Source organism: Taudactylus pleione, unplaced genomic scaffold, assembly GCF_031769625.1.
Source record: "Taudactylus pleione unplaced genomic scaffold, aTauple2 ptg000016l, whole genome shotgun sequence".
NCBI lineage: Eukaryota > Metazoa > Chordata > Amphibia > Anura > Myobatrachidae > Taudactylus > Taudactylus pleione.
The window spans coordinates 22303497-22325479 of NW_028284418.1; the positions used below are offsets into that span (position 1 = coordinate 22303497).

The 21983-nt window shown below is 44.7% G+C and overlaps 2 protein-coding genes across 3 annotated transcripts in view; one reads left to right on the forward strand and one right to left on the reverse strand.

The window, feature by feature from the left end:
• Positions 1 to 8687: 8687 nt before the first annotated feature.
• COX11 (cytochrome c oxidase copper chaperone COX11) lies at positions 8688 to 15206 on the reverse strand. The gene is made up of 4 exons (XM_088475056.1): positions 14674 to 15206; positions 14080 to 14235; positions 12447 to 12572; positions 8688 to 9255 (listed from the first exon to the last, which is right to left on the reverse strand). Exons 1-4 carry the CDS (start codon positions 14911 to 14913, stop codon positions 9073 to 9075), a joined length of 705 nt encoding a protein of 234 aa, XP_088331182.1. The 5' UTR covers positions 14914 to 15206; the 3' UTR covers positions 8688 to 9072.
• STXBP4 (syntaxin binding protein 4) overlaps positions 14760 to 21983 on the forward strand; it is a 275156-nt gene continuing 267932 nt past the window's right edge. The window contains exon 1 of one of the 2 annotated variants that reach the window (XM_088475045.1): positions 14760 to 15052. The gene's annotated coding sequence lies outside the window, so the exon portion shown is untranslated. The remainder of the gene's footprint in view (positions 15053 to 21983) is intronic. The other variant, XM_088475035.1, reaches the window with a different exon arrangement.

Below are 21983 nucleotides of genomic sequence, written 5' to 3' on the forward strand. Positions count from 1 at the left end.
ATCTGAAAAATTTTGCTGAGTAGAGCCTGAAGCTGTTCCAGCAGTCGATCGAAGGTAGTTAGGGGTTCAGGTAAGGTTTGGGTAACATCTAGCCGGTTATTCAGGATTTGCAAAAGCTGTAGCACTTGATGTGGTACGCCCTCCTGTGAATCCAAGCGGGCGACCAGGTTATGGAAAGCATCTAGTCCCTTATTAGGTGCTTGATCCGCCACCATCGTTGGGCCTGAACGTTCTGTCATGATTGGTGCTGTGCGATACCTGTCTCAGGTGATGAACTGGATTCTCTGGAGGCCGGCTGGACCGGAACCATGGGTGATGTAGATAGCTCCATTTACAAGACTTGTGTAGCAGTGAAACTGCCTTTGATGATAAATGACAGGAACTGGAGGAACCGGACTGGGACCGGCAGGAAGACTTTTTGAATTGAACTGATGAACTAAGAACTTGACTCTGGACTGGAACAACATGGACTGAACTGATGAGCTTGGATCTTGACTCTGGACTGGAACAACATGGATAGAACTGATATGACAGGAACTTGACTCTGGACTGGAATAATGTGACAATGGCTGAAGGGAAGTCAGGTAATGCTGAGACGAGGGCTAAACAGGGTAATCTGGAATTTATGTGACAAAGGCTGGAACACAGGTGCAGGCTGGATGAGTAATACGGAATAACAGGTTCAGGAAGGAAAGGGTAGGTCTGGGATTTAGGTTCAGGCAGGGAGTGGGTAGGTAAAAGAAGCAGGAGTTGATCCACAGCAGGAAGGAAGGCAGGGTGACACGATGCAGGTTTACAGAGTGCCAGGGACCAACCAGGAGTAGGGCTAGCAGCAGAGCACAGGCCAGGTATTGCTGTAACAGGACGTCTGGATACCAGGTATTGCTGTAGCAGGTTTTCGGGATTCACCAGGGGTTGCTGTCAGCAGGTTTACTGGATTGCCAGGTATAGCTGTAGCAGGTTTTCAGGATGCACCAGGGGTTGCTGCCAGAAGGTTTACTGGATTGCCAGGTATAGCTGTAACAGGTTTTCTGGATGTGCCAGGGGTTGCTGTCAGCAGGAGTCAGGGATACATTTGTATACAGAAACAGCACAAACCATACACCACGGGAAGATGGGATGTTCAGGCCCAGAATGCTATTGGGGAGGAAATATATACCCTGGGTCTGGCAGCAATTGGTGGATACGGACAGGTGGTCTGGCAGTAGCATTCTGAGTGGTGGAAGACACAACATGCAGAGGGAGTATTCATCTCTGCAGCACTGAGAATCAGAACATACATGTGACTCCAATCAGGGCTAGCAATGCTCACAGACAGAGGAGGCTCAGATGGACAATCAGTGTGGAAGGGAATGCACACAGAGAAGTGTAGCAGCCAGCATGACCAGAGCAGATCCTCCAGGCAATCACACATACAGATACTTGGAGCCAGCCGGCAGTGGAAAGTTAACAAGCAGAAGGTAAAAACCAGACAGGGTCGTGACAAAGTACTTGTTGGCTGTTTTGTTATTAATTATCCCAGATCATGTCCAGAGATGTAAGCCGGCTATACTCCTATCTTTTGCTACTATGTGCTGTTGATTTACTTGGACACTGTTTTATGTTTGCATCTACAAGTTGCACAGTTCACTCATTGGGAGAGGCTGCATATTGTCGTATCTACGGTCACTACCTGTGAAGGTATGCTGCCAAGGTGTAAGGAACTTCATTTGTGCTTTATTGTTCTCTGGCAATTGCAATTCTGTGACTTACTGCATTATTACTTATAGTCCTATGGTTTAAAAAATTATCTGCGTTTACACTATTTAAATTGTGTTATTACATTTTTCGAATCCCAAATGAGCAATAAAAATAAATTCTTGTATGTAATTTATTTTGAAGCCCCGTGAGTGCCTTCTTTTCTAAAAACTAGATATATATTATAAGGGCACAGAGCTGAAATTTGGCATGGATAGGTAGGACTGTCTTTTGGTGCTGCATGCCAAATTTCAGGGCAAAAACATAAGGATTTGGGAGTAATCTGAAGTTCCAACTGTCAGTTTTTTTTCACTCTCTCAATTAGGACCACTTTTCTGCTGTTCTCTATGGGGGATTTTTGTGAAGACCTAACTCAGGGTATGGGGCAAATTTAGAATTGGGGTTGTCACGGCTTGGCGTGGGTTTGGACCCGGAGTGGAGCCGGATGCGGAATGGAGGCTTGCTTGCCGGAACTGAAAGGCAGCCGGTCTTAACAGAGTATGATTCATGAGGTGACGGGGTGCACAGAGAGCAAATTCAGCTATCGGGGTGCAGACTGAACACAGCAACCGGGGTCGGCCAGTCCACAGCGCATAGTAGGTACTGGCAGCAAGCTGAGATGCAGGGCTGAGAGGTACTGAGGTATGAGGTGGTAAACACAGAGACACGCTGGAACTGTAGTACTAGGGAGCAAGGGAGCACAGGAACTAGCTCACAGCTACGCTGTGATAGACGTTGCACTGGCAACCAAAGGACCTCTTGACAGTCCTTTAGTACCCTCAGGTAGTGCATGATTGGCTGCCAGCATTCCCTGAACAGCTGTGAGCTGATTGGCTCCAACCTGACATCTGACCAGGATCCAAAAAGGCCGCGCCCTGCAGTGTCCAGCGCGGAAGCGCTGTCAAATTTCACCAGCACACAAGACCAGATGGGCCCCCTCAAGCTGTTGAGACCCCCTGTGCCCAGCGCCGCTCTCCAAGGCCCAGCACTACCGCCGGAGGGACCGCGCCAGAGCGCCCGACGAGGTAAGTGCCGCGATCCCAACAGCGTGACAGGGGTTAGTTTTGTTAGGTCAAACAAAACATATAGTTACTCCACAAGGTGGGAATAATTACCAATAAAATATAGAAATTATGTTATTTGCTCTCTGATGCAATGTATAGGAGACTTGTTGAAATATAAAATCTTGGTTTAATATGCATTAGGACACTTTATAAATGTTAAAACAAGTAAATATAGACACATTCGATTGATAGTACTGTTGATACAATTTTGGGACGCCAGCAATTTCAATCATACTACTTGCTCACTCATTTATGTGTAGACTTTATAAAGCTGCTACAGGATTGTTTTTTAGTTTTAACAGTTATTGTATCAATATAGTTACAATAAATTATATCAACAGTACTATCAATTGAATGTGTCTATATTTACTTGTTTTAAAATGTATAAAGTGTCCTAATGCATATTAAACCAAGATTTTTTATTTCAACATTCCATCAGAGAGCGAATAACATAATTTCTATATTTTATTGGTAATTATTTCCACCTTGCGCAGTAACTATATGTTTTGTTTGGCTGTTTGTAATTATCCACTTGGTCCCAACTAGACCAAGATTGTTACTAGCTAGTAGGTGGTATCCTAATATATAAAACTATCAATAGTAAGAGCCAGGTATTGTAGCCTCTCAGACTACAAGTAATCCTTGTTTTATTAGGTAGCTATTGTTCCAGGGTAGGTGCTTTTGGGGTTTAGGTACAGTTTTTAAACTATTACCTAACGAATCCGCCATTATAGAGATAGGAAGTTTCAACTTGCTGCACAGCCTCAGTAGGAGCCTCCAGCAAGTGTATTCACTGTGGCTTCACTTGGGTGCAACCAAGATGGCTGTCCTCTGCGGGCGGTAGCGGGAGCCAAGACTGGGGGGGAAGGAAGCCGGCATTTGCTGTGGCCGGAACCCGAGGAGAGGTAGTGGGCGTTAGCGGCGGCTGAGACCCGGGGGAGAAAGCAGGTAGCGGTGGCACAGGTGCGGCAGTTAGCGGCCTAGGCGGGGCGAGCCGTGGGCAGTAGGACCCGAGGAAGGTAGCTGGCGTCAGTGACAGATGCAGGCTCGTGAAGCCTGCATCTGTGTGTAAAAAAAATGTATTAAATATACATGCACACACATGTACACACACGTGCACACATACTCACCTATGTATCCCTGAAGCCCATCGGTCCCATTCTCCAGTAGATTATCCATAGGGTACCTGAAATAAAAAAAAAAACATACTCCCCTTCTCCTATGCATGGGTCGGTCCTCTACGGTCCAAAGTAGGCAATCCCCGGGCTTGGCAAAACAAAAAAATGAAATATGCAACCCACCGACATTAGTACTGTCCTACAGTACTACTCAAATGAGAGCTTAGCTCACTATGGAAACACCGCTGCTGAGCGCTCATTGGCTGAGAGCCTTCCTCACCATTGATAATCGTTCATCGTTTTAACTTAGAAAATGAAAGATTTTTGCACCGATTGAATGATAAACGATATTGTTAACGATAATCGTTCAAAAAATTGTTGTGTGTGTATGCACCTTAAAGCTGCATACACACACGATTTTTTTAACAATTATCGTTAAACGATATAGTTTATCATTCAATCGTTGAAAAAGTAGTTCACTTTCTGAGTCAAGCGATGAACGATTATAGTTCATGCGAGTTCACGTTTGTAGTTCAGACTTGTAAACTAAACGATTTTCATTAAGTTAATATGCAAAAATCATTTGCAGTTCAAAAAAAATCGTTCATTATACTTTAAAAAATCTGACAGATAATCGTTCATAAAATCGTTGGTAACAAAATCGTTGTGTGTGTATGCAGCTTTAGACTTATCCAAAGCCTGGAAAACAGAAAAGCACTTGTGTTCGTGTGATGCAGTCAAAGATTTTCCTAAGAAAGCAGTCACTTTAATCAACCCTGCACTGAGGAGACTATGGGCCTGATTCAGACCCACTCGCGAGCGGCTGTCCGCTCGCAAGTGGGTCGATGGTGTGCACTGCGCATGCGCACGATGGAGGGAGCTCCGTCGTGCACATGCGCGAGACGCGACGAGCGAAGGACTTTCCTTCGCTCGTAGTGTCTGATCAAAGGGGGCGTGCTGTCGATGTTGATTGACAGCACGCCCCCTTTGGTGGGCGTGCCTGCCAGACGGAGGCGTTCCCAAGGGAACGCCTACCGTCAGAAGCCGGCCCCACTGACATCACTAGTGATGTCAGTGGGAGTGATTTTGGCTCTGATAGAGCCAAAATCACTCCTGGCCTTGCGGTTGAGAAACTCAACCGCAGGCTTCTGCTCGCACTGGCGATGGTCGCGATGGTCAAGACCATCGCGACCATCATCCTGCATGCTCGTATAGGCTGTGGGTGGTGACCCACAGCTATACGAGCGTCCAGGAGGACGCTCCATAATTATGGAGGTGGGTCCTGATTCAGAGCGAGCGCTCTGGTCAGAGCGTCCGGCTCTGAATCAGGGCCTATACTTGTAAATCAGGTCCTGGGCAGCTCCCACAGAATGAAGCAGATACTAGACAGGAAATCTGAGGAAGCCTTCTGATCCCTACATCACATCTGGGAACTAGCCACATTTGAGCAAGCTACACAATGTAGTCAGTCTTGGAACTGGTGAGCGTTGTTTTGCCACTCTGAATAGTGGATACAGTATCCTCTGGTATGGGTGGCACCCGACCCATAGGCTGGCAGGCTGCACAAAAGGATGACTGGGAAAAAAGAAAAATCCCCATTCAAGAGAGTATCTGCTTACTATGGGCCTGATTCAGAGATGAGCGCTAATGCAATGGAAGCTCAAATTCTGCACGGCTCGCATTGGTAACATCGACACACTTCAACCAGCCATGCAGACCTTGCGGAAGGTCTGACCTGTCTTAAATACAACAGCTCTACTGACACACAGAGAGTGCTAATTATTTCAATTGTGATTCTGTGAGGAGACCTGGAAAACATGCACTGTTTGGGGTCCTGAGGACATAGGGCCTGATTCAGCAAGAACGCACGGATGCAGACACACGCAATCGTTCGATGGTTTTACTCTGCGCATGCATTGCAATGCGCAAACCGGCCAGTGCGATGGAGTATGCAGGGACTCTGCAGCCCCAGGGACAAGTGATTGACAGGAAGTGCCGTTTGTGGGTGGTGACGGGGGGAGTGGCCAGGCAAACACAGGCGTGCCTGTGCGTTTGGACGGCATTTCAGGGGCGTGCATTATTAAGCACTTGCGGCAGCGGACGCAGCCTGAGGTCTAGTTACACACAGGAAGTCTTGCTATGTCTGCGGGAGGGTCAGGTCAACCACTATTGTGCGTATCGGTCTGATGGTTCTCGATGTTACCGCTGTCTTGCCAGGTATAGAGGACGCGAGTAAAGGGAAGCGAGTGGTATTATGTAGAGCTGGGTGTCTGCTTATTCTGCTGCGATTGCATTCATTAGCATATTTTCGCAGCGGTATGGATCTATATGGATGTGGGCACAATGATTTTTCAGACCTCCTCACATAGGAGCAACAGCCTTGGTTCTTGTTTGACTCCAGCGACGGGTGGGGGAAAGGGTGAATAGCACTTGTTTGGGGGGGGGGGGGGACATACTGCAGAAGATTTTCCCATTTGCTTTAATGATATTTTTACATGTAGCTCACTTGCTGGAAGCACATTTGAAATTAATGGTAAAAGCTCAGTACATGCATAAGAAGTTCCTATTGCTTGCTTATTTATTCACATCATTGCTTTTGAAGCAATCAGTGACTGAATCAGCTAAGCCAGTTTTAGTGATTTTCACAGTCATTGCAGAATTGTTTTTCATAGATTTTCTGACCGATAACGAGCACTGAGAAATCAGTGATTTTACGATGTCACAGGGTTTTTGTTTTTTTTTAAAAGAGGTTTGGAGAACTGGTGACAAAGACTCATTTATCTTTAATGGGTTTCACAATTAGACAATGAATTATCTAAACAACAAAACAAATGCAGAATCTTCAGCACTGCAGATGATGCATTTAGCTTTTTCAGAGCTGAAAATCAGTTATATGCTACTTTGGGACCGATTCACCATTATTAATGCTGCACTTATATAGCCTTAAATAATCTGCATTACTGAAGTGTGACACCATCCTCATAACATGACATGCCCTCATGGCTATGTGGTACGCGACAACTAAATGGAAAATTTTTGATTTGAAAATATGTGCCTATAAAAAGGATTAAATCGAATTATTCGAAGGAGAATATGAATTAATGTACCAGAGATCCAAAGAACGGGTTCCGTATATATGTCTGACATTCATAATATTGACACTGACCATGTTGCCGATATACTGTTATGTTATTATGACAATGGTGACATTTTGCAGATGACGATTGTAATGATGTTTTAACCATGTCCACATAATCAATGTTCACCTTCTGCTGTCGACACTGAATATCAATTTGGTGAACAGAGACATAGGGGTCTATTTACTTATGTGGGTACACATTAGGCGACCTCTCGATGGGACGCCCGATGAACGACATATCGGGTGGTCTGTACACTCTGCACGATCCAATGACTGCCCACCTGATATGTCAATCACTGGCACCACTGAACTTGCCGGTGTCGGCGGCTGGGTTGCTTCACCCACCGCGCATGCACGGACGACGGCACGACCCTGATGTCAGGCAGCGGGGGAGCGCATAGTGGGTACACAGTAGACGACGTGTCCGATGATGCATGCTGCATTTAACTCCTTCTGGTCCATTTTCAGATAGAAATAATAGCCAAAACCTCTGTTCAGTCTAAAGTACATGTGATCTCCGTATCTATTACACTGCTGCAGATTATACATAATATATCTATTTGCAGGGCCTTAACGGACAAAAAACAATGCCAATGTCTAAGGATGGCTGCTATGGATCAGGAAGCTGAAAAGGCTGTGTCCCTAGCCTGGTATCCCTTCCATCTTGCAGTGACAACCCTGATAAGTGAAGTCACATATCTAAAGCTCAGCAATACACTGGCTTGGTATGTATTAGCATTATAATAATATTTAGTAGCAGGCTCATGGGAGAAATGGGACTTCTCAGTTACAAAGTATGCAACTGATTTGATTGGTTAGGAACTTACACTAATGACAGAAGTTTAATTTTAGCAGGTAAGTATAAAAAACAACAACAATGACTTGTTTCTCTGGCTATAGTTCTTCAAATGCAATTGTTTCCCCATGTTACAAATGAACAAGTTTTCTGAAGACATACATTACAAAGTATGTCTAAAAAGTGTTCATATATGTGTTTATTAGTTGAACGCAAGTCTGTATTTTGCTCCATGGTTTTGCTCTGTCCATGCTCCAGAACTGAGCTTACACAACTACAGGAGTCATTTTTAATTCATTTGCATCTCAACTTGTGACTGAAAGGACTGTAATGGCACGTTCTCACACAAGCCAGGGTCACCAATGGCATGTTGATGGAATTGTAGGGAAGGCGGAGTTGTGTGGAAGAGTAAATATGTATTTTTTTCTGATGGATCTTTTGCATCTAGTATAGGGCTGGTAGAAGTGCATTCTAATGATGATAACTGGTGTCTACACATGGCCGAATATACACATTTAGTTCTGTGCATGCAATGCAGGAGCAATTAAGGCCGACATACATTCAACTCTATCGGCCTTTATGTTCATTAGTGCATGAAAGGTAGAATATATTTCATTTTATCACAAGAAAATAGTCCACATATGTGAACTATTCAATTCAGAATGTTTCCTTTTACATTTTTAGAATGCAAGGGAAGTACACCAAGCCATTATAGTTGTCCCTTGTAAAGTATTGAAGAGATTCCAAGCTCATATTATTTTTTATGAAACTCAAGTTAAATGTGTACTGTAGTACAATTATAAAAAAAACACAACACAGCAAATAAAGTGTATCAAAACTCTGCACAGTATATTAGTATATCATAAAATTATTTCCTTTCTGGAACAAAACAATTAAAAGAAACAAAAAAAAATAGGAGGTAGCAATCACTGCAATGGTAATTTTAGGCTTAAATAAAATAAAAAAATATATCTGTACTAGAATTTGTCACACTTAATGTAGTATGTCATTGAGAATTTGTATGTATGTTTGACATGACTGACTAATAAAATGGAGGTTGTAATAATCCGCACCTCTGCTGAGAGCTGCTTGTATCCATTTTGTTTCTCAGATGTTGAATTATTTAGTCAGAATAAGATACACTTTTTGTCTTTTCAAATAATTTCTCTCAGTGATAGGCTGAAGACATACATAGTCCATGAAGAGATTAGTAAATATTCAGTTGTAGCCTGGAACCGGAATTTTGTGGCCTTCTTTGGCTTCAAAAAATGTATATGATAATGTAATAGTGTCCACTCCTGCCATTCTGGGGTCCTCTGCAAACTCTGGGTCAATAAAGAAAAACACTGGCATGTCCACCTCTTCATGTGGATTTAGTCGCTGCTCTTCAAAGCAAAAGCACTAACAAACAAAAAGAGGAAATATTAGTTTAGAACAACACTTATAACAACTCAATTTTATTATTAATATGATAAAGTTTTGTTTTTAAATGTGCTTCCTAGCAGGTAAAATACTGGTCCAACATTGTGATCCCCTCCCTTACTGACATCTTCCTGATTTAAAACAACCAGTAGCTTCACCAATGTTTTAAAAAAAATAGAAAGAGGGCCTAAACATCTAGCTGAATGTTTGAATAATTTAAGCTGCATACACACGTAAAGATTTTCTGTCCAACCATCCAACTAGTTGATTGGTTGGAATGAAATCTGGTAAGGTATGAAAGCAAATGACAATCAGCAATTTGCTCCCAAACACCGGAAAACGGACAAAAACTGTTTGAACAAATTGTTTAGATCAAACATTTAACAAACTTGTCTGACGACCATTTTCATCTGTATTCTGGCATTTAGGAGCAAATTGCTGATCATCAGTTACTCCCATACGGTACCAGATTTTCATTCCAACCAATCAACTAGTTGGACAGAAAATCTTTACGCGTGTACCCAACCTTACAATAATGACTGGCTATTCATTATAGGACCAACATATGTGTGCTTTCATTATTCACATCAGTGCCTGCCCCAGGGGAGCTTGCAGTGTAAATTTTCCACCACACGAACATTTACAGTAGCTTCTAGTATGCGGTGAGAAATACACTTGGTTCAGCAAGCAGTACAAAGGGCCTGGACTCACATACATGGGGAAAGGTGCTTAATTGCACTTGCTGCCGAGGGACATAGCAACTACCGCTTATCTAAGCATAGTTCTCCCCCACCTGTGAAAGAATCTATAAGTGGCTTTTTTGGATATACCACAAAACAAAGGTACCATGCTAGTGATCAGGGACTGTAAGTCTGTGTCTTCACAATAGTGAACCCGTGCTAATGTATATACAGCAAAAAGGAACATTAATTTTTTCCAAATAAATTGTTTTGGCTTAATGCTATTTTTCCTGCACAGGATATCTGTGATTGCACATAAGTACTACATATGGATGAAGAGAGATTGCTGAAAAACAGCCAATATTTGTGTTAAATATCTGAATACAGAGCACTTCATAAAAGGGACTTTTACAGAGCCGGACGCTATTTGCGCTCGCTCGTCAAGAAAATAGGGGTGGCTATTCAAATGAACCGTTCGCTGTTTGCGGTCTGTTCACGCCTCTAGGTCTGAACGAGTGTACAAAACTTGCGGTCGTTTTTTGGGAAACTACGCCCCCTGGCCGCTCGCATCCTACGTCATGTCCGCTATTTATTAGATTAATCGAGTACATCGACCAGGGTATGAACTGCTCGCTATTCTTGGGGTTGGTTTTTGCTACCACAATTTTGCGAGCAGTTCTGGCTATAAAATAACCCAGTGACGTGGTCAATGACGCTGCTGTATTAATTATGCACACCCATAAAACGCCCGTTTTGACCTTTAAGCACGCCTGCGTTCGGATTTCCACTCCCCATTTTCAAGCACCTTCCCCTGTTACCACCCACAAACGCCTCATTCTGTCAATCAAAATAGCAGGCATTCGCAATTTAGCAAACAAACGATTTTCGGCCGCACTGAGTGGTTCGCGCATGCGTATTATGATCCGTACGCATGAGCAGTTGGGCAAACATCGCTCGGAGCGAACGAGCAGCCACTTGCGTCCGGCTCTGAATCAGGCCCTTAGTTACAATTTTTGTAATGAAACATCTCATGTTATGAAAACAAGTCCCTATTAGAAAGTGAATTGCTACAAAACTTCAGAGACTGGATACTAACAATCCAAATTGCCATTGCCTGCTGACATCGTTACATAGTAACAGAAGCTGTGTTAGAAGCATCACCTTGAAATAAGGAGCTCTCTGTGCATTGTTTAAATGTTTGGCAGGAATATTGTTCAATATATGTGAAAATTGTTTATTGTATTATGTGAATTTATGTGAATTAAAACATTGGTATATACCATTTAAAAGTGTGCGCCTTGAATACTTGCTGTTGTTTTTAGTTTTTGAGTGGGAGGTATAATTCCCACAATTGTTTCCAAGGCTGCAGTCATAATACAAAATCAGTAGATAATGCCATATATCTGGTAGGTTAAGCGCCAGTTTGCCTTTTTATATTGCATCTAGTATGTATTTGGACTGAGGAGTAAAACCAGAGCACACATTGGAAACGCCATATCAATGGTGCTCTGGTCAGAAAAATAACTGTGGCCCCAGTAAGCCTGCAATGCTAACTGCTGTATTACCCAATATCGATAAAGATAATAAACAAAAGGGTAATTAGACAGCAAAGCCAGCTTAGATGATATATCCGCAGCCTAAATAAATGGTTTTATAGATCCTTCTCTGGGACAGCAGAAGCCCTGTCAGGAAACCATCAGTTCCCACCTCCCTTCTTGTGCACTACTCCAGCACCATGGAAAGCTGGGAAGCTTTATCGAGTCCATGCTTCCTCATTTTCAAGTTCTTCTTACTACTAAGGAGAACATTCAATTGTTCCCACCAAAGACCCGTAATCTCTCCCTTCCAAACAGTACCAAAAAAATCATACTAATGTCATCTACAGTGAGCAATCCAATATTAGGCTCCTTTAACACATAAGAAAAACAAATACTAATTGTTTTGGAATCTTCATGCACTACTTTGCTCCCAATATTCAGTAGAATTACATGCTTGTTGAAATGGTCATAAGAAACAATTTTGACAAGTACACAAATGTCATTCATTGCAATACAAGGCAATGTTGCATGGTAGGAACTTAAACCTCTTTAGAGCACATGCAATATGGAAGACTGATGACCAATTCTATCGATAAAGTAAAAAGACCATATGCTAACAACAACAACGATATTAAGGAGCAAGGTTCATATAGCCGCTGTGCTTTCCGCAAAGTTTTAGCTCTTGGTCACGTGCCCAGAGCTATTCAATTACTGCCTGCAGTAATCCCACAACTAGCCCGGAGGGTGCACTGAACACTGATTTCTGCGCACACCCTCCTGAGATGCAAACAGAAATCTGCATTAACTTGTGCTTCCGGGCTAGTCGCGATATTACTGTGGGCGGTAATTACATAGCTCTGGGCACTTATGGTGGAAGCTAAAACACAGCGGAAAGCTCCGAAGCTAATTAAATTGCCCCATAGTGATGTTTTATGTCCTTTCTCTGTCTTACCTGAATTTTGTTAAAGTATTGTCCAGCTTCATAGGGTATCACATTGTATGTGGAAATTCCAATGACTGGTTTGCTAGTAGAGTTTTTTGCCTTGTAAAATGCTAATGCAGTTTCGCCCGGGACCAACTGCAGGGTAAAACATTTGTAATTAATGATTACTTGAGAAAAAAAGAAAAAACTATATTTGAAGCATACATTTTAACTTACATGAATTCCAAACATCACTTGTTTGCAATTCCGGCAATCACCTAAACACTATATAGTTTCTATAAGTTGTCCCGGCTTGCGAGATACCACAGAGAAACCGTGTACCTTGTATGCAATGTCCTGATTTGGATCAAGGCGTGAACAGCACAGCTTTGCCACAATAAAATAGCCCCACTTAATGGAAGGACTCACATAGCAGAACTGTATGGAGGAGGCGGTCTGGGAGTGTATAATGCTGTCTGACTCCAACTCTGGACATCTGCATGCAAGATGCACTGTTGTTACATGCTGTCTCCTGAGTAAGCTCCGTTTTTTTTAGACCCACATAGCACTAAAGTTTCTTTGTAAATCTAAGATGTCACAGAGCTAAATTAAATTAGCATATTGTTCAGCATATTAAAATCATAGTATAACATCATTAATGAGTAGTTGATATACAAACACTATGGAGAAAAGGAAATCACATCATCATCGTTGTGTGACCCATAAGACAATAAAACAGAATCCGATGCAATGTTTCCAATTCTTCAACCTGGGAAGCAGTTATGAAAGCAGAATCACAAGTGAGGAGGCATTTGGAGAAAATAAAATAAAAAACACTGGTAAAGTGCAAAAACATTGCAGACTGGATCATACACCTACTCACTATTTTGTTTTAGGAGAAAATGTAACAAACCTAAAGAGTGGTGAAGTAGCCTATAGCAACCAATAGCTAGCATTTATCAAGTACAGTCTATAAAATAATAGGTGTTCGTTGATTGGAGAAGTAGCCCATAGCAACCAATCAACAAACAAACACTTGAAAGAGATCCCTATAAATCTGCTATTAAGGGTTCAAATAGGTCAAAAGAAAATTATTTTAATAGAGTTCCTTAAAGTTGCACTGCCTACTACCTAAATATTCTGTGAATTTGCTCCTCGCTAGAGCCTTCGGGGCTGGTACAAGCAGGCAATTTTCATAAAGCACTGATGGTTGAGCAGCAAAACTATTCACAAGACCCATGCAGGAGCCCATGAGGATTCCGCTATGATCATTTTCATGTTTACTTTATGATCTGTAATGGTGATCAACTAAGATTAACTACCTTGCTATCTTTTTGTGTTGATCTATTGGTCCTCTAATACTGGGTCGACGTCGTTCACAGAAATATTGCATCGGCTGTGCTGCACAGTCGATTCCCAGTATATCTGCAGATATACTGGGGCATCGTACACTTGCTGCAGAGGCTGAGGGGAGGGAGGTGGGGAACGACACAACCCCCACCCCACCAAGCAACTAACCTTCCAGATTACAGGTGATTGTTTTTCAGTGTATATGAACAACCATCATCTGCAGAGAAATCCGTTAGGTGTGTACCCAGCTTAAGGTACACATTCCCAATACCGTAGGCTGGTCAAATCATGGACAACCACTGTGAGAACTTACATAGATTTCCGTTTGCTGAGGTCTGAAGTTCCAGTGCAGGCTGGCATGTACGTCTGCATTAAATGTGACTCTAATTACCCGGTCCTTCACAGGCTCCATAGACTCAATCTGGTCTGAGCTGTGCCCAGCTACAGCTGTTCCGCCAAGGCCAGTCGCCTGAATGAAAAAAAGAACATGACAGGTTCTTGAGTGGGTAAAGCATATAACTAACCTGTGTTCTACTTCTAAAGATATGCTTATTTCCCCAAGCTGTACTGCTTTTGCATTGCCCAAGTATATAACCATGGGAATTACTTAAGCCATAGTTCTTTTGCAATAGGACAAAGTAAAGATTTCTAGGCTCATATAATACAGTAATATTTGCATATGCTGTAATATATATCTGTCAGCACCTTCTATACAATACAGTATAGTGTACAGTATGTGTCTTGTTACAGTGAGGGTCAGTTGTGAATATATTGTATCCCTGCCATAGCTAGAATGCAGAATCCTCTCTGCACGTCATTCATATGTTAGTGATCTGAAGTTACATCTGGGACAGTACACAGTCATCTGTTCTGTATAACCCAGCAGGGCCGGGCCAGCAGCACACACCTGGCAGTACATGCGGTACAGGGGCACGGCAGCGTAGGACATCCCCACCATGCCCACCCCAGCAGCGGTCACGTAGGCCAGCACGGTCTTGTTGCGGGTCCTCCAGTCGTACTGCGATCCGCCGCTCCTGAGCCCACGGGACGCCCGAGGCCGCCATACCGTCCACGGCAGCACCCCACACCACAGCCCCCGGCTCCGGCCCTGTGCCCTCCACAATGACATAATCCTGCTCACAGTCATGTGTCGCCGGAAGCGCCGCGAGATTTCCGCTCTCGCTTGTTAACCGCACAACCGGGAGCCGGGACTGGAGCTGGAGGACCCTGGCTCGTCTTCTAGGACAGCTCGCTGTGCTCGTCTGAGGCTGGAGACTGGGGAGCAGGTACTGTATGCGGTATGTGGGGACTGAGCTTCTCGGTTGCTTGGGGACCTCATCATAGAACTAATAGCGCCTGCTTCTGGTCCCTGGACAGCAGGTCATCATTATCCTGGATAGGTTTTATTATCTTCCACATCACAGGCAGAAAGTCATCATTATCCTCTACATCCCAGCTGGAGTCATCAATATATTCCACCTCACTTCTGTGGTAAGTCATCATTATACTCCAGTCCATATCACAGCTGGAGAGTCATCATTATACTCCACAACCCAACTACTGAGGCTTCATGATCCTTGACCTCACAGCTGGAGAGTCATCATTCTCTTCCACCGATGACTCTAACTCCACCTCACAGCTGGAGAGTCATCATTATCCCTCACATAATTGCTGACATTAGTCATAGCTTTTATAGTCATGTCTGGACTGGAGACTACAGCTGCTGAAGTCAACATTATCCTCCACATCATAGCCGTAGAGTCACAATTAGCCTCCACATAATGGCTAGGGAGTGGGAATGCTTAATTCATCATTATCCTCCACATCTGAATTAGAGAGTTGCCATTGTCCTCCACATCATGGCGGGGGAGTGCAAATTCTGAAGCAATTATCCCTCCACAACATGACTGGAGAGGCATCATTATTCTCATTTTGTTTGGAAAGTGTGGGTGCTGAAGTCAAGTCATCATCATCCCAGATATCATGGTGGGATTATTGGCATTGTTCTCCACATCATGGCGGAAAAGTGCTGATGGCTTCATTATTCTCTACATCTTGTCGGGAAAGTCATCATTATTCTCCACATCATGCCTCCTCATAATGGCTGGAGACTTCTGCTGCTGATGGTATCATTATCCTCCACTTCATTACCAGAGAAAGCCACTATTGTGAAACAAGTTAGGACTGTTGCTATGGTCTCCAGAATCTCTGAACCTTGACCTGCAGCCAAGCTCAATACTTTTAGTTATACTGACCACATGTGATTCAAAGATTAAAGTGGCACCGTTTATTATAGCTGTTCAGTATGTCACAAAGTTTAATTTATTGTGAACCGCTGCTTTCCAGACTTTGCCTTTTATACTATGTGCACAATTTGGGGAACTGCAGATTGAAGGCATTCGTACATGCATATAAAGGGCATTGCAAATGTCAGTGTGTAGGGTGATAAAATGATATGCTACCAGTGAGGCTTGGCTAGTACACATGGATGTGACCAGTCCACCGAGGTTATAGCTAGTGCTTACTGAGTCCACCCTTCTTTTATAAGCATGTATATTGAGTGCACTAGTGGTTACTTTAGACTTAGCTGTTTAGACCAGGGGTGGCCACTCCAATCCTCTTGACCCATAGGAGTTCATGTTTTCTCGACCACCTGTGGATCTGTAGAAAGTGTCAGTTAGGAATGGATGCGCCCCATCTTTTAAAACGTGACAGTAATGAGTACACCTGTTCACCAGCTACGTGGTCTGAAAAATATGAAGTTAGAGGTCCTCAAGGACTCGGTTGGCCGTCCCTGGTCTAGATTCGAATGTAAAAGGTCAGTTGTGTCATGGAGTAGATTGGTGTTTCTCAACCCTCGTCTTCATGGCTCCACGCTGTTCACATTTTCCAGACCTAACTAGCTGGTGCCCAGATGTGTTACCAAATCATTTTTTATTCACTTAACTGACATTTTTTCTTTTTAAAAAAGTTGCTTGAAAATTGTTGCTTTTTTAATTTAATTTAAACATTTTTAGAAATAAATGTAAGTATTTTATTGAAAAAAATGTCTCTTTTCACCCCCTCCCCAATGTCCATAAGCCCCAATTTTAAAATGACCTCCACACCCCATTGGCAATAGTCTCCTCCAGTGGTCATAGGGGTCAATTCAGACCCGAATGCTAAGCTGCGCTCTTTCGCAGACAAAAGGGGCCGGGTATGCAAATTCCACGATCACACTGTCTGGTGTAAGGATGCGCTCTATGTCTTAGAGAGCGACGTCAGAGTGAACGCACGCCGGTATAAAGACGCCCACTTTTCTTTCTTAGCACACGTCATCTCCAGGAAGTGTATGATTAATCAGAACCATCGAGAGCCATCAGAGCTGCACGCAGCACTTGAGGTAGACCCTAACCCGCCGCAAGCACTGCGATCACTGCAAGTTGAAATACAACCAAGTGACGTGTACAGTGACGCATCTTTTCTAATTATACACACCCATAAAATGCCGTTCTGACACCCAGACACGCCTGCGTTCGCACCACTCCCCCGTTCACAAGCACCTTCCCCTGTTACCACCCACAAACGGCGCCATCTGTCACTCAGAGTAGCGTCCAGTCTGTGTACTACGAGCGCACAATTCCTGATCGCAGTGACTGGTTCTCGCATGCGTATTTTGCGGCATATGCATGCGTAGATGGGCGACTATCGGCCATAGCGTGCACCCGCGGCTTAGCGAACGGGTCTGAATCGGGCCCAATGATCCCATTAATATTATACCCCACTACCTTAGTGGTAAAAGATACCCTGTTGCATAAACCCCCCATCCCCGGTGTAATATGTCCCTGTTTTTGCACCCACGCCCCTCCTTTCCTGCGACCTGTTTAATTTCTTTTCACTATTTAACCACCCCACGCACACACAAACCACCAATTACTTTAATGGGTATTACCCCCCCATCCCAAACCCCCCCATGCAACTAGAGTTCCCCCAGGGGTATTCCTTCCCACCCCCATAGGGCATTACCCTTCCCCCTCCCCCACATGCAGAGCCAGGGGATGCAGCAGGGCGGCATGGTCGCATGGGATGCAACCGTGTCTACTAAAGCCCAGCTGGTTGCGTTCGCATCCCAATCTTAAGTTGTCTTCAGAACCGGCCTTTCATCTGTTGTTCCGAGTCCGGACAGTCTTCCAGCTACCATCTGTGAAGCATGCCTTGCATTATAAGGACATGCTTTTATTAAACTCCGTACTGGAATTACCTTGATGGATAAATCTGTCCAGTCCATTGAGAATATTGTTTTTCTCATGTGTACTGCCTGGTTTCCTTCAAAAAAAGGATGTTCTGAGGGTATTTTGGTATTCCTCTTCAGTTTTTGCTGTTGCAGCCAAAACACATGTTCCAGCCATGTTCTTAAAGGTTAGCTGATATGCTCTGCTTCAGATAGCACCTGACTTATATTGTACTTAGATGCAGTGTTACCATTACATAGTGTCAGCCACAAGGTCCAGAGGGCCTGATTCAGAGCCGGATTCTCTGACCAGAGCGCTCGCTCTGAATCAGGGCCCTCCTACCTCTTATTGGAGCGGCCTCCTGGCCGCTCGCATAGCTGTGGGTGACCACCCACAGCTATAGCGAGCGGCCAAAAAGATGGTCGCGATGGTCAAGACCATCGCGACCATCGGGCTTGCGACGAGACCCTGCGGTAGGGTCTCACTGCCGCAAGCCCAGGAGTGCTTTTGGCTCTATCAGAGCCAAAAGCACTCCCACTGACATCACTAGTGATGTCAGTGGGGCCGGACCCAGACGGTAGGCGTTCCCATGGGAACGCCCCCGGCACGCCCACCAAAGGGGGCGTGCTGTCAGTCACCATCGACAGCACGCCCCCTTTGGTGCGAGGCCCATAGCGACAGCTTGGCTGTCGGTATGCGGGTCTCGCGCATGCGCACGACGGAGCTCCCTCCGTCGTGTGCATGCGCATTAGGGCACCATCGACCCGCTTGCGAGCGCTCAGCGCTCGTTAGCGGGTCTGAATTAGGCCCAGAGAGCCTTAACAGATCCCTAGAGCAGTGGTTCCCAAACTTTTTTGAATCACGGGGCCCTAGAGTATCAGCATTGTTTTCACGGCACCCTTAAGTTTAAGTTTGTTATTGAGAAATTCGTGAAAACAATGAAGTGGTAAAGTGATGTAAATTGTGCTGACCTGTCATCCTTAGGTGCAGTTATGTGATTGGGACAAGTTTGCTCTTCAGTTGTCCACATATTTACATTACATTGACCATAAATAATTTGATTTGGTGCTGAACCACCAGCCTGAGGCACCCCTGCAAGTGTCCCGAGGCACCCCAGGGTGCCACGGCGCACAGTTTGGAACCACTGCCCTAGAAGCTACTGCAATTAAATAGTTGAAGCTCTGAAGTAACCGCAGTGCCTCTTCAATCTGTTCTCTGAGTGTATAACTTTGCTGCCTGGGCTAATCATGCAATTGCTGCAGCTGGTCTACAAGCTGCACTTGCAACCATGTACAGTCTCTTCCTGCCTCTTGTTCATGGGGTCGCTAATGGTAAACACATCATCAACTTCTTTGCCACTCAGACTATGGCCAAGTCAACACATTTCACTTTTTTGGAAATCTCACTATCTGGAAATTATCATTAGTAATAAAATAAATTCACCTTCACCACATTTTCAATGTATTTAGCTAATAACTGTGATTCAAAAGAGCAGAAGACTACTTACAGTAAGCTCTCATGAGCAGGGCCCTCTTCCCTCATGTGCTCTTTCCCTCGCTTATTCCATCATCATCTTCCCACTGTCCGCAACAGCACCAAACGTTGGGTTTGGCCACCCTGCTGCTTATTTGGGTACTATGGCCCTCATTCAGAGCCACTCGCTAGCGGCAGTACGCTCGTTCCGAGCGATGTTCGCACATCTGCGCATGCGTACGGATCGTTATACGCATGCGCGCACCAGTCAGTGCGGCCGAAATTCATGTGCTCGCAATATAGCGAATGCCTGCTATTTTGAGTGACAGAATGAGGCGTATGTGGGTGGTAACAGGGGAAGGTGCTTGAAAATGGGGAGTGGAGATCCGAACGCAGGCGTGCTTAAAGGTCAAAACGGGCGTTTTATGGGTGTGCATAATTAATACAGCAGCGTCATTGACCACGTCACTGGGTTATTTTATAGCCAGAACTGCTCGCAAGATTGTGGTAGCAAAAACCAACCACAAGAATAGCGAGCAGTTCATACGCTGGTCGATGTACTCGATTAATCTAATAAATAGCGGACATGACGTATGGTGCGTGCGGCCAGGGGGCGTTTTTAACAAATAAACGAGCGTATGTTTTGCTCGCTCATTCAGACTTAGAGGTGTGAACAGACTGCAATTTGCGATCTGATCATTTGAATAGCCACCCCTTGTTTTTGAACGAACGACCGCAAATAGCGAACGGCTCTGAATCAGGCCCTATGTCTGCTGCAGAAATGTTATTAACTTTGTCCATGTTCTGTAATGTTTTGTAATGTAAGTCACTTGTATTTTGTTTTGTTCTTACTGCTTCTGTGTATGTACTATGGGCCGGATTCAGAGATATACGCTATCATGCAGTAGCTGTGTGATAATATGCCATTGCTGCAGGAGGTGTCTTGTGTACATAGATGTCTCCTGCCGGCTTCTGTGATCTGCTGCTATGTCATCGTATCACTCTGCTTGAACATTGGCCATCAGAGTAACCCTCAGGTAACTCAGGATGGCCGTAATATTGGACTCAGTTACACTGGCCCCGCCACGCCCAGAAAACAAGTCCATCACTCCCCCGTTTTCTGGGATGCTGGCTGTCGCCACCCCCACTCCGCCCCAAAAAGGATGCAGCGTGTTAGTCATTGCTGCCGCTTAGGGGGTACTGAGACCGTTGTCGCAGACATAGATTGGCACATGCGCAGTACAGATCCTGCGCATGCGCAAATCGGATGCCATTAAGTTCTATGCAAACCATCGAATCAGGCATTCTGTAGGGCGCCTTGTTTACCCCTTGTCGCGCCATATAAATAAAGTATAATAATCTGTAAGAACAATATATACTCTCACTAACACATACAATGATAAGAACTAGGATAATCTTTATACTACTCTCTGGAGGCTGTATGCAAACTAACCAGTCGTTTTGGGATAATGGATTTGTGGGTAATGCAGAACTAGCAACTCATTCCATTTCTCCCGGGTAATAATTGTTTTCTCCCCAAATTAGCACTAACTTTCTGATTTGGTTCCAGTTAATTCACTGATATAAAACATGTTCAGCAGAATGGCAAACGTTGGATTTTGAAAGGGGGGGGGGGGGGGGTCTCCGAATCCTTGGTTAGCAAACCAATGGAAAAACATCTAGCCACAAATAAATATATATATAACACTTTACACAGGATTTAGGACCACTACAGTATACTACTCCCCCTATGATGGGGTACACACACACCTCTATCACTAAAACACACGAATGCAGCAAGCAAATACAGCCAGCATGATTTATTAAAGACCACCCTCCCCCCAGTAGTGCCCCTTATACAGTGTCCCCATTAGTGGTCCCCCTATGCAGTGCCCCCTTATACAGTGGCCACAGTTGTGGCCCATATACAGTGCCCCAGTAGTGGTCCCCCTATGCAGTGCCCCTTATACAGTGCCCAATAGTGGTCCCCCCTATGCAGTGATCCCAGTAGTGCCCCTTATACAGTGCCCCCAGTAGTGGTCCCCCCTATACAGTGCCCCTTATACAGTGCCCCCAGTAATGGTCCCCCTATGCAGTGCCCCCAGTAATGCCCCTTATACAGTGCCCCCAGTAGTGGTCCCCACTATGCAGTGCCCCCAGTAGTGGTCCCCCCTATGCAGTACCCCTTATACAGTGCCCCCAATAGTGGTCCCCCTATGCAGTGATCCCAGTAGTGCCCCTTATACAGTGCCCCCAGTAGTGGTCCCCCCTATACAGTGCCCCCAGTAATGGTCCCCCTATGCAGTGCCCCCAGTAATGCCCCTTATACAGTGCCCCCAGTAGTGGTCCCCACTATGCAGTGCCCCCAGTAGTGGTCCCCCCTATGCAGTACCCCTTATACAGTGCCCCCAATAATGGTCCCCCTATGCAGTGCCGCTTATACAGTGGCCCCAGTAGTGGTCCGCCCTATTCAGTGCCACTTGCATATATAAAACAAGACATCATCCCATCACCCACTGTGGGAGCCGAAAGG

Coding starts and splice junctions, on each gene's coding strand:
- COX11 (XM_088475056.1), bottom strand. CDS start 14,913: ATGACTGTGAGCAGGATTATGTCATTGTGGAGGGCACAGGGCCGGAGC. Junction 12,573..14,079: donor CTCAGCAAACGGAAATCTAT/GTAAGTTCTCAC, acceptor TTTACCCTGCAG/TTGGTCCCGGGCGAAACTGC. Junction 9,256..12,446: donor AATACTTTAACAAAATTCAG/GTAAGACAGAGA, acceptor TTTGTTTGTTAG/TGCTTTTGCTTTGAAGAGCA.